The following is an 18,352-nucleotide window of genomic DNA, read 5'->3' as shown; positions in this document are numbered from 1 at the left end:
GAAATCCAGAATTTTGGCTTTGAAAACTTGGAAGAGTTAACCAAAATGGCATTTCAGCTGGCAGCGCAGTTCTAGCCACTTGTTTTTTCTGTTTGTATAGTTTTGTAAATTAATTGTATATTGTATATTTTGTAAATTAAACTGCAAATTAAATAAATTGTAAAATACCTTTTTGTGTCCATATCTGTAATTCACACTGGTGGTTGTCTACTTTACCTCAAAGCATGTGTTGTGTGTGCAAATAAGAAATCAACTAAAAAGAGTGGAACATTACGCAGAATGAGCAAACATGGTTTTACTTCCCGTAAACTACAAAGAGGGAACCGACAAATAGAGAGGTTCCTGAAGTGTCATAGGCAAAGATTCAATTAAGCATCTCCAACTGGGAGTACCTGCTTGGAAACCACAGATGTGTACAATATTTGGCAGATATGATTCTTTTAGATGATTCTTCAATGATTCAATCAGTCATCATGCAGCCCGGGGGCCAGCAGCATGGGGATCCCGACCCCGAGGACCAGAGTGAGGCTCTCCAGGAGCCCCAGGTGCCGCCGGTGGTGGGCCTCGGCCCCGGTGTGCTGCTCGTGGTCCGAGGGGGGAAGGCCCGTCTTGCTGCTGCTGACCTCGGGGAGAACGTGCACCGTGGCCACGTAGAGGAAAGTCCGGCCGAGAAGAGCATCCACACACCTGTCGCAATGAGCTGGTTCTGAGACGAGCAGCCAGACTGCAGACGCAAACACAACGGATCAAATAACGGCCAAGTTGAAACTGGAGGAAAAAAGACCCAAGATGGCTGAAGGGTGCTTTCTTACTGTGTGTAATATGAAGTAAGTGGGGACGGCAAGTAGAGGTGCTGCAGCTGAAAAGGCCAACAAATGTCCCTGAATGTATGTCTTTTCAAGGCCAGCATGCATCCAAAAAGAGACCAAACCAAAAGCTGCAGGCACCTATAGATAAGAGACCATCTCTATTCCATCTCCTTACATACTTCTATACATCCTTCAATGAAATGTTCTGTCAGGGAAACTCACCTTGTGTAGCATCACTGCTAAAAATACTACAACTTGCACCGTCACTTGACCCGTGGCCACAGCTGCACCCACAGCGAATCCATCAGCTACAATGCAAACACCAACAATCAGATTCATGGGCCCAACAATCTAAATAAACTACATTTACATCAAACTGGTGGATGAGAGTCATTTGATGTGTCTGTCTGCACGCCAAGTTTTTCACAAAGAACGGGTGTGTGAGGAAAAGTAGGGCACTTGGAACAAATCACATGAGATCACATGAGGAAATGAACTCCAGGGCATTGTTGGCTTCATGAAAACATACAATAAAGCAGTATAATAAATGCTGTATAAGTTACCTGCAGCGTGAATAACCAGCCCCAAAGTGGCCGTGATGCCACACTGTTGGACAATCGAGTCGCCTGGTCTGAGAGAAACTTCCGATCTGATTCACTACGAACATTAGGATGAACCTGAAAGTCAAAGAGACCCTGATGATGAAGGATGAGGTGAGGATGGCTCGGCTCACCTCTCCACGACTCTCCCAGTAAGCCCACTCCCTCAGGGATGGTGATGCCAGCGCTGTCCCACACAGGAGTCCTGCCCCCAGGATGGACACGAACCGCAGGCTCCTCTGTGGAGCCACACCAGATTTAAACAATACCATATATATCATGATTGTATTATAGAATTATGAATATTCTAATAACAATATTTCAATTTGACATACAATAGCTGGAGCGAGTTCTCAGATTTCCATGATAATAAACACTGGTGCTCATTCACAAGAACGTCAACAACATCCTCCAACAACACAACAAAAGAAGAGAAACTCCTCCTCCTCCTCCTTCTTCTTCACAAGTGATGATGTGCTACATCTTATCGTCGCTTCTGCTGGAAGCTGACAGTCTGTTCTCACCGTGTCACTTGTTGCAAACCACAATACCTGCGTGCCATTCTGCCTTCCACGTCACACCTCGAGGTTTCCTTGAACACCACTGTAGCAGGAGGAGGAGGAGGAACAGCAGGAGGAGGAGGAGGAGGAGCAGTAGGAGGAGGAGGAACAGCAGGAGGAGGAGGAGGAGCAGCAGTAGGAGGAGGAGGAACAGCAGGAGGAGGACGAACAGCAGCACCCAGTGTTGGACACTGAGAACTGCACAGGCCCGCCCCATCAGATCTGGTCCTCCAATCATCGACCTCCATTCTTCCAGCCTCAACTATAGTAATGCATCATAAGAGCTTGAGAAACAGTGTTTCCACGACAGGACAGGAACGAGAAAAAAACCTGTTACCTGTGTTGTCAGTTATTAGATAATTTTACCTCTTTGAGCAGCCAAAAGTAATATAATAATATAATAATGCACACAAAGGTGCTATTCTGAGTATGAAGTGTGCTCACACTGGAGAAGTATGCAGACCGCATGCATACTAGATATCCAAATGTTTAGCTGCCGTTCATATTCACTGGTTTCTCTCAATGCGATGCACAAAGAAAATGAAGGAGTTGCTCAGAGCTGGAATAAACAAACTGTGTAGTGGTGATAACATTTTAAACAGAAACACTTCATATTAAAGATATATTGGTGTTTTTTTGTGTGGTTAATTGTTGATGTTGCATTTATTGTATTGTTTTCTGTATAAATGGTTAATTGTGTTGTTGTGCATACTATTCCTTTATCATTTCTTTGTTTTATGTGACTCTAGTTAAAAAGCAACACTTGTTGTCAACAAACTTGATGAAATAAAGATTTATTGTTCAAAGAGCTGGGGGGGGGGGGGGGGGTCATGATGGATCTGTTGTACTGACGGCCCTTTGGAAAGAATAATAAAATGAAACTGTCAAATGATGACATCTGCTATTATTACTCTTCCTATCTAGAAAAACAGAAAATGCCAAACTATAAAAAGGCAAAGCAAACAGACAAACACATTCTAAGTGTTGACAGTTCTGACAACGCAGAGACATTGTGTTACCATTACAATCTAGAAACAAGCTGAGAACTTCTATTAGAAAGTGATTGGCTGTTGACAAAAACCACAAGTCCCACCGTCTATACAGAGTTTACGAAGATAATCTGAAATAAAAAGGATTCATCACGAACACTTGGAGTTAGAAAAAGACTACTGGAAATCATTGCAACCGTCAGACTGACAAAGGTAGATCATGTACTCAAATGGAATGCCGTGACATGATACTAGACGCTAGTATTTTGTATGTAAAGTATAAAATGTATAATTTCTGGTTAGCTATTGAACAGTCCTTTTGAAGCTGTGTAAATACAGCTATCGCACCGTTACTTTAGCACTTTCAACTTACCAAACGTTGTGGAATGAACCTCCATTCAGAGTTAAACACTGGAGTTTTTAGAAAAGATGAGATTCTGGTTTTCTAAGTATCTCCCTCAGACCTTAGAGGCTTGAATTCTAGATACTGTGTTTTATGAATAACTACTGGTTGGAACCCAGCTATTGCAATAGGCTATAGTTTTGCCATTGGCCGATATGGAGACGTAGGCCTATGGAGGCAGCATGGTGGAATTAGCAAACTAACCACCTACTAAATGAATCCAGACCAGGCTGCGGATCCTCCAGCAGGGGGCGCCACTCGATTCGTTCCACCGCGGCCTTGTAGTTGTGCAGGAATGAGATGTCCTCGGCTCTCAGCTGCTCCTCCGTGGTTCTGAACGTGTCTGAGAGATCTGCTATCTCTCTGCTCAGAGCCTCCATCTTCTCCTTCATCACCTGGCTCTTCTGCTCCTCTTCCTCCCTCAGTGCAGCCACCCTGGCCTCCTCTTCCTCTTCCAGGAATTGATGAAAGTTCTCAAACTCTTCTTTAATCCGCATCTCTGTGCGTCGAGCCTGGACCTTCATGTGTTGCTCTATTTGATTTAGGTTTGTTTGAACTTCGTTGAAAACCTTCAACTTGTCCTGAAGGTCCTTCAGGGACTTCTGCAGCTCCTCCCTGTGATCCTGTGCAGCTTCCTCGACGGGTCTGAACCTGTGGTCCGTGTGGATTTTGCTGTCCCGGCAGACGACGCACACCGGCTGCTGATGGTCCAGACAGAAGAGCTTCAGCTTCTCCGAGTGCAGAGGGCAGAGCGTCCCCGACCCCGACGAGGTCGTCTGACCCCTCGCTTGTAAAAAGGTCTCACACAGGTTCCTCAACGCCAGGTTACGAGGCGGATCGCTGCATCGAGATACCGTCCGACAAACCGGACAATCCTGGAGTTTCTTCGCCGTCCACCAGCTCTGCAGACAGGCTCTACAGAAGCTGTGGCTGCACAACAGGAGGACTGGGTCTTTGAAGATGTCGTGGCAGGCAGGGCAGCAGAAATCCTCCTCTGATCTAGAAGCCATTTCCCTCCGAAGCCGAAAACACAGCCGGCAGACAGGAGATGGTGTCACTCCTTCCTCTGGAAAGCTTCCCCCCCAAACTCACTTTCACTTCTAGCTAAACGCTTGTGAAGTCGGCTGCTGCTGTTCGTGGCGTTGGTCCAGATATCCTGGAATTCCCAGCATTCCTTTGTGAGGCTCCTTTGTCAGTGGAAGTCTAGAGTCGGTCTGAAAGCGAGTCTCATGGTCCCTCGGTGAGGTGTATTTCCTGGTGTGTGTCAGGTGAGTCACACGTAGGTGGAGCTCTGAAGGATTACAGCGCTTTGCTGCTCACTGGGAAACAAAGGTGCATGAATGTCCATCGCACATACGGCTATTACTTGTTCTATGATAAAACAAAATAAAAAAAAACCTGCTCCACTTTCAGGAGGACGGTTTGGGATTCTCGGTGTCACAAACGTCCAACTAGAGCTCCGATGCTTCTGAGAGAAGTGCAAAAGAAGTGATTTATTTGGCTACGTGTTACTGAAACACACCGACGCTGGAGAACCAAGAACGTTTGTGGACAAATTCTCTACATTGCACGTGGGAAAGCAAATATAAAATCTATAAAGTGTTAACTTATACCACACGTTAAACTGAATGCAGAGCCAGTGTTTTATTCTGTCCCCCATTAAAAAGGAAACAAGGCTACATGTGTGCAAAAACAAACCCTTTCACATTTACAAAAAGGACATAAAGAGCCCGACAGTTAGTGTGTGTGATGCATGGAAAGTCAATCAACCTCAGAATAACAAAATCCTTGCAAAAATAACTTCAGAAATCAGCTCTTCGGTTAATGACACAGGAGGTGATGAAACCTGGACCCGATGAAAGGAAACCCCGTGTGATGAAACCCACAACCAGGAAACATCTGCACCGCCAATCTGAGAGTTAAAGACACACGACGAAGCTCGGGGGAAATCATTTATATTCAATATCATAATCACATAAGCATCAATAATTCATATAAAAAACCTCTTTAAAATAAAACTTTTCAGCATCTGTGATCAACGTCCCAAAAACAAACAAAGAGTCTTACAGGAGGTGGAGAAAACAAACACACCTGGCAGTGTAACTAAACCCGGAGCGATCGCTTCCTGTGAAGCTGATGATGAGATTTGAGGCGTGTTGTTGTTGTTCTGGGTCTCATTAGATCGTCAGCTGTTCCTGTTATTTTGTCCACCTCCCGCTCACACCATCAAGTACAAGATCTGCTGCTCAGTTACTAAAAATATCAACAGAATAAAACTCAGCCCCCACAAATAAACACGTTCACTGCTCAACAAAGTGTCTTAAATTCCCTTTTAACCGCACACACACACACACACACACACACACACACACACACACACACACACACACACACACACACCTCTCAAGTGTACATTCAAAAATCTTGAATCAAAGAAATCCTCGTCGATCCGTCTGAAGCGACCTCGAGCTCCACGTCTGACGAGGCCCGTGTGCTACATGTACTGGTGTTACTGGTGTTACTGGTGTTACTCTTTCAAGACCCACAATAAGGAGGGACTTGTAAAATGTAACATTTTCAAGCTGTGTACATTCTCAAAAGAAAACATCAGCAAAACAGTTTCATTTTTAAAGGGATTCAAATAGAGGAGAGAAGGATGCGGAGAGGAGAAGAAAAAGAAGGAGGTGAAGTCATTCAACTCTTAAATGCCTTCTGTCTAGTTGAGTTGACAGAACTCACCACTGCCTCCACAATAAAGATAAAGTCCAGCATAGAGGGGCTCAGTGAACGTGGTCTGGACTCTGTGGAGGAGAGTCATGGTCTTAGAGACGCTGTAGAAGGACAGAATACCTGCTCTGTGATCCAGGAACACTCCTACTCTGGAGGACCAAGGACCTGAGACGGGAGTTTCAACAAAGTTGTAGAAGAACGTATATATGTTGTTGAAACAATATAACGACCAGGATTTGTCATTGAATCCAAAGCCTTCTGTTCTACTGGTACTCTTGTATGCGACTGCTACACCAACTTCATCTCCTCTCTCCACCTCCCAGTAACAACGGCCAGTCAGACTTTCTCTACTCAGGACCTGAAGACTTCCAGTGAATTTGTCTGGGTGACTAGAATAAGACTGGTTTTGACTCCATGTTGCTTTTCTGTTCCCCTCAGATAATAACAGATATGCGTGTGCTGTGTTTGGATCCAGTGTGATTTCACGTGAATATTTGAAGAATCCAGCTCTGGTCTTGGGTTCTGGTTGTGGCAGTGAAACATCCACTTCAGTCCCTGCCAGTGAGACGTTTGTCCATCTGTGTGTCAGAACTTCCTGTAGTCCATCTCTGACTTCTGACAGCGCCGCCGTCACGTCCTCAAAGTAGCGGCGAGGAGGACGGGCGTTGATGCTGGATGAGTGTGTGGACTCACTGAGTGGTGACAGTGACGGGTAGTCGTGTAGAAACTGGTTGTGATCCTCTGTGTGTGAGAGCTTCTCCAGCTCAGCGTCTCTCCTCTTCAGCTCACTGATCTCCTGCTGCAGCTTCTCCTGAAGCTCTCCGACTCGACTCACTTCAGTTTCCTGCTGGGATCTGACCTGCTGCTTCACGTCAGAGCGTCTTCTCTCCATGAGACGGATCAGCTCCGTGAACATCTCCTCACTGTCCTCCACTGCTTTATCAGCAGAGTGGTTGATGGCCTCCACCTCCTGGTGGAGCAGCTTCACATCTTTGTCTCTGTCCTGGATTCTCTGCTGGATGTTTAGTCGACTCCCCTCCAGCTCTCTCTGCCTCTCGGTCCTTTCTGCTGCAGCTGAGACTGTGTCGTGGCCTTTATGTTCGTCCACAGGGCAGAGATAACAGATAGACTGCTGATCAGTACGGCAGAACATCTTCATCACCTCATCGTGACGAGAGCACATGTTCTCCTGGAGCTTGTTGGAGGGCTCCACCAGCCGGTGTTTCTTAAATGCTGCTGATTCATGATGAGGCTGGAGGTGTTTCTCACAGAAAGAGGCCAGACACACCAGACAGGACTTGAGGGCTTTCAGTTTCCTCCCAGTGCAGGAATCACAGGCCACATCTTCAGGTCCAGCATAGCAGAGACCAGCAGGAGCTTCTTGGAGTCCAGTCTTCTTCAGCTCCTCCACCAGATCTGCCAACATGGTGTTTTTCAGCAGGACAGGCCTCGGTATGAAGGTCTGTCTACACTGAGGGCAGCTGTAGATCTCCTTCTCATCCCAGAAGCTTCCAATACACTTCATGCAGTAGTTGTGTCCACAGGGAATAATCACCGGATCCTTCAGTGGATCCAGACAGATGGAACAAGAGAAGGTTTCCCGGTCCAGCTGAACTCCTTTCTGCGCCATTTCACCTCTCAGCGACGACGACTGTCTGAGTTTCACTTAGTGAGAAGTGAAACTGGTCTGAGGTCTGATCTCAACAACACTGTGTGTGTGCAGTGAAGGTGGCCTGTCAGCTGCTGCACTTCACCGCCATGTTGGTTACACCCGTCCACACACAGTAGATCTGAAGGGGAGGGAACAAGGAAGTGTGTGTGTGTGTGTGTGTGTGTGTGTGTGTGTGTGTGTGTGTGTGTGAGAGAGAGAGAGAGAGAGAGAGAGAGAGAGAGAGAGAGAGAGAGAGAGAGAGAGAGAGAGAGAGAGAGAGAGAGAGAGAGAGAGAGTGAGAGAGAGAGAGAGAGAGAGAGAGAGAGAGAGAGAGAGAGAGAGAGAGAGAGAGATTTTTTGATTTTAACAACACACTTTATTTACTTAAATATGGTTTTTACATTTCAGCGGTTCAGAAAAAGTGCTAAAGTGCTTTAAGATCCCAGTATGTTTTAAAAAAAAATATATATATAACTCATCCTTTAAAAACTTGTGCAAACACCAACTCTTCGTCAACCACTGAGCAGACAATGTCATTAAAACACCAGCGCTGTTTAAAAGAGTCCAAATCTCTAATGTGTTTGTAAAATCCTTTGCCTCTTGCCCTTCTCTGTTCTCCACTCTGTTTTTTCTGCTAATATATATAGCCATCTTTGCCTCACCTGAGAGGAAATTAAGGAGCTGCCATTTTTCTTTTTTTTCTTTTTTGTAGGCAGCTCCCATGATAAAAACCTTCTCAGTAAAAGCCACATCAAAAAAACTAAAAACCAATGTTAAAAGAGAGAAGAAACTTGTGAGTCTCTTGCACTCTGTAAAAACATGATAAATAGTCTCTCGAAGGCAACAAAATGGACAGGTGTTAATAACAGAAGGATTAAGAACAGAGATAAAAGCATTGGAGGCTACGGCACCATGAAGAATTCTCCACTGAAGGTCGGCAGTCCGTTTTTTTAGGGGAGGTTGGTATAAAATCCTCCACTGTGGGCCGGGTCCATTTGCTCCCAGTCTGTTGGACCACACAGTGGGGGGACGGTGGCACAGTCTGGCCTTGTGAATGGTTTTCACACAATTAAAATACCAAGTCTTTTTGTCAGCCTTGTGTATCGTCAGCTTCTCGGGGTATGCTGAAGCTAGCAGGGGGCCGGCGAGTTCCCCCAGGCCCGGGCTCAGGGAGACGTCAGGGAAGGGGTCTGCTGGGTCCGGTCTGGCCTTTCTTTTTCCATAGTCCATGAGGAGGCTCCTATCTCCCCCAGTGAGCTTCTGGCGCCACAGCTCCAGGAGCCTCCCCGCCACCCGGACAGAGTGCAGGCCCAGGAGAGAACCCAAGGCCCGGGCATCACTCAGCGCCGGCCCCACTGCATCCACCAGCTGCTGCAGGCACAGGGTCTTGGCTTTAATGAGCGCCACCGTCAGGCCGGGGGTGACGCTGCTGCTGATGTCCAGCTTGGCCCTGTGAATCAATGGCTCTCTCAACAACCAGTACAGAGAGTCAGACTTTGGGCACCTTTTACAGTTAAAAAGGCCCCAAGACTTAAAAACACTCTGGTAAAACGGAGGTAGCCCAGTTAATTTTAAAAATTTAGAATCAATTAAAAACAAAGCAGCATCCAGCCCCAGGTTATCTGCATGTCTGAGAATACAGCTGGCCACATCTCTCCACACTAGGTCAGCCGGGCCTGTGAGATATTTCTGTAAAAACTGTAGTCTAAAAGTGGCTGTCCGGCTGGCCAGGTGGACGAGGCCCTGTCCCCCCTCCTCTCTGGTTAAAAACAGCACCCCTTGTGGCACCCAGTGCAGACCATCCCAAAAAAAATCTACCATTTTCCTCTGTAACTGGGCTAGCAGGTCTGAAGGGGGGGCCACACAGGTTAAACGGTGCCACAGTTGGGATGCTACAAGATTGTTTAAAACCAATACCCTACCTTTAAAAGACATTTGAGGGAGCAGCCATTTCCACCTGGAAAGTCTCCCCTCAATTTTCTCTGTGACGCCCTCCCAGTTCTTCTTGACTATGTGCTCTTTCCCAAGGAACACCCCCAGGTATTTAAAACCATCTTTCTGCCAAGTCAGGCTCTGGGGAAGAACTGGGAGAGCGCCACGCCACTCACCGACAGCGAGGGCTTCGCTTTTTTCCCAATTCACCCTCGCTGCCGATGCTACGCTAAAACTTTTTACAATGTTGGTTAAAATGTCTACATCCCTCTGGTTTTTAATAAAAACAACAATGTCATCAGCATAAGCGCTTAAAACAATGTTACTATTAAAACCCGGTAAAACCAAGCCTTGTAAATTGTTTCGTAATTTGTTAAGGAGGGGTTCCAGGGAGAGTGTGTAGAGCATGCCGGACAGAGCACAGCCCTGCCTGACACCCCTACACACCCTGAAAGGAGCACACAGACCGCCGTTAAATTTCAGCACACTCTCAACATCACTGTACAACACCTTGATCTTAGCTATGAAACCAGCGCTGAACCCAAACTTTTCCATAACTTTCCAGAGGAAGTTGTGTTCAACGCGGTCAAATGCCTTTTCCTGGTCTAGAGAAATCAGACCAGTGCTACAACCCAGTGAATTGGAGATGTCCAAAACATCCCGAATGAGGTGGACATTGTCCACCATGGACCTGCCGGGCACACAGTAGGTCTGGTCCCGGTGGACGAGATGCTCCATAGCTACCCCCAGCCTGGAGGCAAAGAGCTTGGACAGAAGCTTGTAATCCACACACAGTAGAGACACAGGGCGCCAGTTTTTAATGTCCTGCAGGTTTCCTTTTTTGGGGAGCAGCGTGATCACAGCTCTCCTGCAGGATGTGGGCATTGAACCAGAGGCCAGACTTTCATTAAGAACATCTAAAAGATCTCTGGCAAAGATGTCCCAGAAAGCCTTATAGAATTCTACGCTCAGGCCATCTATGCCGGGAGCCCGCCGCCCCTGCATGCCCTGCAGAGCGGCTACCAGCTCCTGCATTTCTAATGGCCTGTTTAGCTGTGCATTGATCTCCTCAGAGACCTGAGGCAGTCCGTTGCAGAACCCCTCCACCTGAGCTTCCTGCTCCTCATACTCACTGCTGTAAAGCGATGAATAAAAATGCACAGCTCGCTTCCGTATCTGGCTTGGTTCTGTAATTGTTTGCCCTGTGTCTGCTAACAGTGAGTGGATTACCCGCCTCTGCCCGCTCCTCTTCTCCAGGCCGAAAAAATAGCTAGTGGGAGCATCCATCTCCGCACTGGCTTGAAACCGGGACCTGACCAGTGCACCCTGTACTTTGACATCCAACAGGTCTGCTAACGCTAGCTTTTTGATTTTGAGGATTTCAATATATCCTCGATCTGCTGTGGACTCACTCAATCTTTCTAGTTCCACTATATCAGTCTCCAGGTCTTTCATAGATCTGGTGATGTCTCTGGTGACATTGAGGGTGTGCTGTTGACATAAAAGTTTAATCTCAGTCTTACCATGGTCCCACCACTGCCTAATACTGCTAAAATCACCCTTCCTCTGTCTAAAAACATCCCAGAAATAAATAAGAACCTCTCTAAAATGTTTATCAGATGCTAAGACTGAATTAAAATGCCAATAAGCGCTTTTAGGTATAATATTCTGAAATAAAACATTACACAAAACTAAAGAATGATCACTAAAACCAGAAGGAACAATACTGCACATTTTAAAAATATTAAAATGATGCTTAAAACAATAGATACGATCTAATCGAGCTGAGGAGATCCTACTCTCTCTGAGGTGGGACCAGGTGTACTGACGGCAGTCTGCGTGCGTCCTCCTCCACACGTCCACCAGGCCATGAGAATAGACCAGCTGCCTCAGAACATGTTGGGAAACTGGATGCGGCTCTGCATGGTTGCGATCTAGCGCAGCGTTTTCAGTACAGTTAAAATCCCCCCCCAAGAATAAAAAATCCTCCGAGGCACAGCCATTTAAAACATCATTAGTTTTTTGTAAGAACAGCTTCCTCTCTGTACCGGTTGTTGGAGCATACACATTGATAAAAACAGCAGTAAAAAGGCTGAACCGTGCTCTCATTAAAAGCAACCTCCCCTCGATAAAATGCTCGACCTCCAGTGAGACCGGAGTAAAAGATTTGGAGAGGAGGAAGCCAACTCCTCCACTCAGGGAAGTGTTGTGACTTAAAATGACTTCCCCTTCCCACTCTCTCCTCCAGTCTGCCTCATTGGTGCTGTCACTATGTGTCTCTTGTACATAAAATACATCAATATGTTTCATTTTGGCCATTTCATAAATACTTGCTCTTTTTCTTTGTTCTCTGGCTCCATTTACATTTAGACTTCCCACTCTGAAATTATCCATAAGTAAGAAGTTAAGAACAAAAATAAAAACCAATAAATTACTTAAAACACACATTGGAGTTCTTCCCATCATCATCCTTGTTCATTTGTCGTTTAACTTTAGGTAAAAGTTTCCTTAATCTAAAAACCTCTTGATCAGTAAAACCAGACTCCTCTTTTTTGCTCATGTGGAGTCTGGCCGAGGTATAAAACAAACTTAAAACTGGGAAATGTTCTTCTATTTTAACCCCTTTAGCATTTTTGGTTTTGGTTAAAAACGACTGTATTAATTCTACAGAGTAAAGTTTTTTTTGTTGACTGTTGCTTACTTTAAAACCAGATATGTCACTGCTGTCAGAGACACACTCATCACTTTCACTTTCCTCTGTCTGCCCCCTTACAGTCTGTCTGTCCTCCACCTTACTGCTCTTTGCTTCCTGCTTTGTTCTGGCTTTTCCCCTTCGCTTGGAAGCAGTTTTCACCTTCACTGCCTCCTCTTCCTCCTCCTCCAGCTCAGCCTCCTCCACCTGTTCCCCCCATGTGGGCTTACCGCCCCCCACACCTGTCTCCTCTGCCTGTATTTCCTCCTCCTCTGATAACCCTCCCTGCGTTTCACTAACGCCACCATTATTTATATACACTTCACTCACACTTTTTCCAGCTGTTTCCTCCCCCGCTCCACTTTCTACCACACCATCACCCAAAACCTCTCCCTCACCTATCTGATCATCTTCACTCACACCGTGCACATCATCCATACTCACCCCCCCCCCGTGCTCCCGGTCGGACACAGCAGCAGCGAGAGGCGGTGCGCTCCGCGGCGCTGCTATCGGCCGCTCGGATGCCGCAGCCCGGGCTGCAGCAGATGAAATCTCCGCCGCAGCCGAAGGCTGCGGGGCAGCGGCCTCCCGCCGCTCCGCCGCAACCGGCGGAGCGGCGGAAGGCTCCGCCACAGCGCCGAGCGTCACCCCCCGGCCAGGCGGAGTCGGATCCCCTTGTCTCGGACAGGCTTTTACGGTGTGTCCCTCTTCGTTACAACGAAAGCATTTCATAGCCGACGAGGTGGCGAATATCACGTAATCGTAATCATCTACTTTAACATGGAATCGGAGGTTGAGCTCCGTATCCCGATTGTTAAGTATCATAAACAGCTGTCTACGGTGAGACACTACGTGTTTCAGCAGCTGAGATCTACATCCAGACATTATCTTTTTAATGGGCGACACCACCTTCCCATGTCTGGAGAGTTCTCTGCTAAGAAATTCGTCGGTTATGAATGGAGGGACATTTGATAGTATAACCCTGGTGGATGGCTGTGTCAGCGGCACCACCTGCACAAACATTTGATTCACCGTAATGCCTGTCTCAGACGACGCGGTTCACCTTCTCCACCTGATCCAGGAAGATGACCACGGCACTGTTCATCCGAGCGGCCGACCTCACGCTGCCGTGCCCCACCTGCTCTCCCACCGCAAGCCCAATATCTTCCACACTGCACGGAAAGCCGGCATTAACTTTAATGCCGTGCTTCCGCGTGAGGTGGTCGAAAGTGACTCCATTTACCATGGCGTCTGAAAGACGCCGACCGGCGAGACACCGGCAGGAGGAAAAAAGAAACGCACTAACACACACACTAACAATAAACTTAAAGTGAAAATATACCCAATAAACCACATCAAATTAAGTCAAATACTACGGAACAAACGCTCAGCGTCTCACTCCACACTACGACTCACTCCCAGCATGCAGCAGAGAGAGAGAGAGAGAGAGAGAGAGAGAGATTTTTTTTATTTTTACAAAAAACACTTTATTTACAATATTCTATTTGTGCATAAGGTTAATAAAAAGAGGACTTTGTCTGATAAAAAAACTGTACAAATACTAAATCATCATTTTTTAAGGAGCAGATAAAATCACAGAAGCACCACCGCCGTTTCAAATTTTCCACATCCCCAATGGTCTTATAAAACTTAAACTCTAGACATATTCTTGACTTAATGTTACAGAGAAACACAGGAAGGGCCTCATGCCCCGCTCTTTCTTCTACCTTGTTTCTCCGACTGATGTAGACTGCCATTTTTGCTTCTCCTAATAGGAAGTTTATCAGCTGCCATTTGACACAATCTGTCTTTTTCTATCCTGCACTAGTTTTTGATTTCTTGCAGGTTACCTTTTTTTGGTAGGAGAGTGATAACTGCTCTGCGGCAGGAAGTGGGCATGGAGCCAGAGGCCAGACTTTCATTAAAAACATCTAAAAGATCATTTGCAAAGATGTCCCAGAAGGCTTTATAAAACTCGACTGTGAGGCCGTCGATGCCGGGAGCCCGCCGCCCTTGCATGCCCTGCAGGGCAGCGTGTAGCTCCTGCATCTGCAGCGGCCCCTCGAGACAGGTGTTGGTCTCCTGAGAGACCTGAGGCAGTCCACCAGTGAACCCCTCCAGTAGAGTGTCCTGCTCCTCATATTCGCTTGTGTAGAGGGAGGTATAAAACTCCTCCGCACACCTTCGGATCTGGCTTGGCTCCACGATCTCCTGCCCTGTGTCTGAAAGCAGTGTGTGGATTACTCGCCCCTGCCCATTCTTTCTCTCCAGGCCGAAGAAATAACTAGAGGGGACATCCATCTCTTCGATGGCTTGAAACCGGGACCTGACCAGTGCGCCCTGTGCTCTACTTTCCAGCAGGTCAGCTAAAGCTAGCTTTTTGACTTTGAGGACTTCAATATGTTCTCGATCTTCTGTGGATTCACTTCAATTCTCAAGTTCCACGATATCTATCTCCAGGTCCTTCATAGATCTAGTGATGTCTCTGGTGACGTTGAGCGTGTGCTGTTGACAAAAGTTTGATTTCAATCTTACCATGGTCCCACCGCTGCCTAAGAGTGCTAAAATCATCCTTTCTCTGTCTAAAAACATCCCAGAAATAAATAAGTGCCTCTCTAAACTTTTTGTCAAAAGTTAAAGCCGAGTTAAAATGCCAGTAAGTGCTTTTAGGCTTTACATTTCTAATAAAAACATTACATAAAACCCAAGAATGATCAGTAAAAATAGCTGGGGTAATTGTGCATGATTTATAAATATTAAAGTGATGCTTAAAACAATAAAAACGATCTAGTCTGGCTGAGGAGATGCTGCTCTCTCTAAGGTGGGACCATGTGTACTGTCGGCAGTCTGCGTGCATCCTCCTCCACACATCCACCAGGCCATGAGCAGAGACCAGCCGCCTCAGAGCATGCTGGGATGCTGGATGTGGCTCTGCATGGTTTCGGTCTAAACCCTCATTTTCAGTACAATTAAAATCCCCACCCAAGAATAAAAAATCCTCCGTGGCACAGCCGTTTAAAACATCACTTACTTTTTCTAAAAAAACCTTCCTCTCTGCACCGATTGTTGGAGCATACACATTAATAAAAACAGCTGTAAAATTGTCAAATGGAGCTTTGACTAAAAGTAGCCTCCCCTCGATAAAATGCTCAACCTCCAGTGAGACTGGAGTAAAAGCCTTGGAGAAGAGGAAGCCTACTCCTCCACTCAGAGAAGTGCCATGTCTCAAAATGGCTTCCCCTTCCCACTCTCTCCTCCAGTCTGCCTCATTGCCTTTGTCACTGTGTGTTTCTTGTAAAAATAAAACATTTTACATTTTTGCTGTTTCATAAATACTTGCTCTTTTTTTGTCCTCTCTGGCTCCGTTCACATGAACACTTCCCACTCTAAAACAATCCATGTTGAGTGAGAGGTTAAAAACGAGGCTTAAAAACAATAAATTAATTAAAACACACATTAGAGCATTTTCCATCACTGTTCATTTGTTTTTTTACCTTGACTACAAATTTCTTTAGTCTATAGACTTCTTGGTTGGTCAAACCGGACAACTCTTGCTGGCTAATATGGAGCCGGGCCGAGGAGCAAAACAAAGTTAGATCCGGGAAGAAATCCTCTATTTTTACCCCATGTTGGTTTTTTGTTCTTCTTAAAAAATCCTGATTTTTTCTGGAGTGTATTGTGATTTTCTTTGGCTGTTGCTGAGGCTAGGAGCTTCACTGCCGTCGGACACATATTCGTCACTGCTCTCGTCTGTGTTGGTCCTCCTATCCGTCTGCCCGTCTTCTTCACTGGCTTTATTCGTTTTAGCATCACTTGTTGTGTTTTTTGTTTTTCTTCTACGTTTTATAGTAGGTTTTTCTCTAACAACCTCTGCTGCAGCCTCCTCTTCCTCCATCTCATCCTCCTCTCCCAGATCACTCCATCTTGTATTACCTTGCCCAATCTCTTCATTTATGTTTCCTTCATTAACCTCATCTGCCTGCCCTTCACCTGTTTCCCCTGCCTGTCCCTTTTCACTGATCTCACCCTGTTCCACACCTGCATTTTCACTCGTTTTTTCCTCCTTTTCTCCCACCGCTACACTTCCCACCGTTTCAGACACATGTTTTTTAACATGTGAAACAACCCTAGTGATGTTTGTACACGTGCAAGAAAGATTTGTTTTAGTGAAATGGCTTTCAATATGCTAATAGTGGAGGATCAACTTTGTTTTTAAAGCCATTCCAGTTTCATTTGTGTTCATGAAGTTGCAGGATTTCATCCATTGACTCAGCTGAAATCAAGGAGGAACATTTTTTTAATTGGATTATCTATGTTTACTTTCAATTTAAAGACAGCTTCTCATTTGTAAATATTTCCAAAAATGTTGTTTGCCTTTGTAACAGATGTGGATCGGGCATGAAAGGACCCAAGGACTTGTTTTCCAGCATTTATTCTCTGCAGAAGGCAGTAATACACATGAATTGCCTTTTGTTCCTTCTCTGCACCTCTGTTCCATCAACATGCAAGGCAGCAGTGTCTAACCTCAAAATACATTATACCTTTTTTAATATTACCGTATGTTCTAAGAGCTATTTAAATTGGCAGGATATCATTGAAACTCAACAACAAATCTCCTCTAAACCATGACGAGATATTCAAAGGGAGAACAGCGACCTCTTTTGGGCAAATTAATACGTGGATGAGAGTGACTAAAGAGATAAAAAGATGTCAGGAATGTTCCACAAGGATGAATACTGTTGTACATCATGTGATAACTTATTTACTTCATGTATTTTGGTCCATGCATCCCCAGAGTGAACAAGAATTGGATTTGTTGTGTTGACTTGTTGAGACAGTCTCTCAAGCGGATTAAAGAGAGAACACAAATTTTTCTCATTGTCCATCCAGTCGACTGTGTCTCCAGTCTCTTTTCCAGTGTTTGGCTAATTTTGACATTTGGAATACTAAGTGGTAAGATCTTGGTACAAACCTGGTCATCCTATTCCCCCTTTCTCCCTAAGGGGCACATCATTTACTCAATTTGATTCATGCTTTTTTTCCCTTCCCAGAGAAAATGTTTCACTATATTATCATACCTCCTAAAAATGTCACGTATTGCTAATTTTAGAACTTAAACCCTTGTAAGTTGCCTGCGTTCATTTGTACTCTCCAAAAGTAATAGCTTGTTAATAATAATTTTGAAGCTAACTTTGACGACCAACAAGATTGTTTGCCTGTAGCACAAAGGCCTACCTCTGGTAAACCACTACTCACCTACTAATACTCTCTTATTGTTGTGAAGTATGTCTTCACAACAAAGGTAACAATGACTTCATGTTTTATTGGGTTTTATATTTGGCTGGTTTGCATTGTATTGTATGTTGCCCTGTATGTATTTGAATACATTTAAGTTTTCAGAGTCCTCCATGGTGCAGGGAGCTCAGTGAACACATTCATCCTCAGCAGAGGTGGAAGAAGTACTCAGATCATAAAAGTACTAAAACCACAAATTAAAAAAATCATAGTCCTACATTCAAAATGTTACCTAAGGAAAAGTGAAAAAGTATTAGCATCAAAATATACTTATAGTTCAAAAGTAAAAGCATTCATTATTCCCAATATTATATGAATATTCTCCTGCGCAGGCCTGCTCCAAATACCTCACCCCCATCCCACCCACCCCCCAGAAGTCCTGCAGCAATGGGGAAGGGCGGTAGGTACAGGTCAGGATGTCACTGGGAGTATCTCGCCCAACCCTGCACGCTAGGCGGCGTGAGATAGATGGTCACCGAGGAGTGGGATGGAACATCACTCCGCTCCGGCAGCTCCTCACGTGACTGAGCAGTTCCTCCCTGCTCACCCTGAATAGGAAAGGGCCTAGAAAAGGTGGCCTAAACAAGGTCTGTTGTTTTAACCTGGGCAGCTTGCCACAGCTGCCAGGTCATCCCTTCACGCGGTAGAAAATATAAGAACAAGAAAACCCACATCAATCTCACGATTGCAAC

General features: G+C 45.5%; 2 protein-coding genes and 1 pseudogene across 3 annotated transcripts; all 3 read right to left on the bottom strand.

Annotated features, from left to right (window-relative positions):
- Positions 1-464: 464 nt before the first annotated feature.
- LOC311032597 (zinc transporter ZIP9-like) lies at positions 465-2,639 on the bottom strand (annotated as a pseudogene). The gene is made up of 4 exons (XR_014599392.1): positions 1,373-2,639; positions 1,032-1,117; positions 813-947; positions 465-724 (listed from the first exon to the last, which is right to left on the bottom strand). The product of XR_014599392.1 is annotated as a zinc transporter ZIP9-like (transcript).
- Positions 2,640-2,801: 162 nt separating this feature from the next.
- LOC311032596 (E3 ubiquitin-protein ligase TRIM35-like) lies at positions 2,802-4,844 on the bottom strand. Its single transcript, XM_084039497.1, has one exon. The coding sequence runs from the start codon at positions 4,368-4,370 to the stop codon at positions 3,552-3,554; it is 819 nt and encodes a 272-aa protein (XP_083895623.1). The 5' UTR covers positions 4,371-4,844; the 3' UTR covers positions 2,802-3,551.
- Positions 4,845-4,989: 145 nt separating this feature from the next.
- Positions 4,990-7,750, bottom strand: LOC311032593 (E3 ubiquitin/ISG15 ligase TRIM25-like). The gene has a single exon (XM_084039494.1). The coding sequence runs from the start codon at positions 7,718-7,720 to the stop codon at positions 6,077-6,079; it is 1,644 nt and encodes a 547-aa protein (XP_083895620.1). The 5' UTR covers positions 7,721-7,750; the 3' UTR covers positions 4,990-6,076.
- Between the last annotated feature and the right edge of the window lie 10,602 nt (positions 7,751-18,352).

This window comes from Eutrigla gurnardus (assembly GCF_963514095.1).
Source record: "Eutrigla gurnardus genome assembly, chromosome: 22".
Classification (NCBI taxonomy): Eukaryota; Metazoa; Chordata; class Actinopteri; order Perciformes; family Triglidae; genus Eutrigla; species Eutrigla gurnardus.
The sequence above is the reverse complement of the archived record's forward strand: the minus strand, read 5'-3'. Positions and strand labels throughout refer to the sequence as shown.

What these genes read in the sequence shown, in the direction of transcription:
- LOC311032596 (XM_084039497.1), bottom strand. Translation starts at nt 4,370, where the DNA reads ATGGCTTCTAGATCAGAGGAGGATTTCTGCTGCCCTGCCTGCCACGAC.
- LOC311032593 (XM_084039494.1), bottom strand. Translation starts at nt 7,720, where the DNA reads ATGGCGCAGAAAGGAGTTCAGCTGGACCGGGAAACCTTCTCTTGTTCC.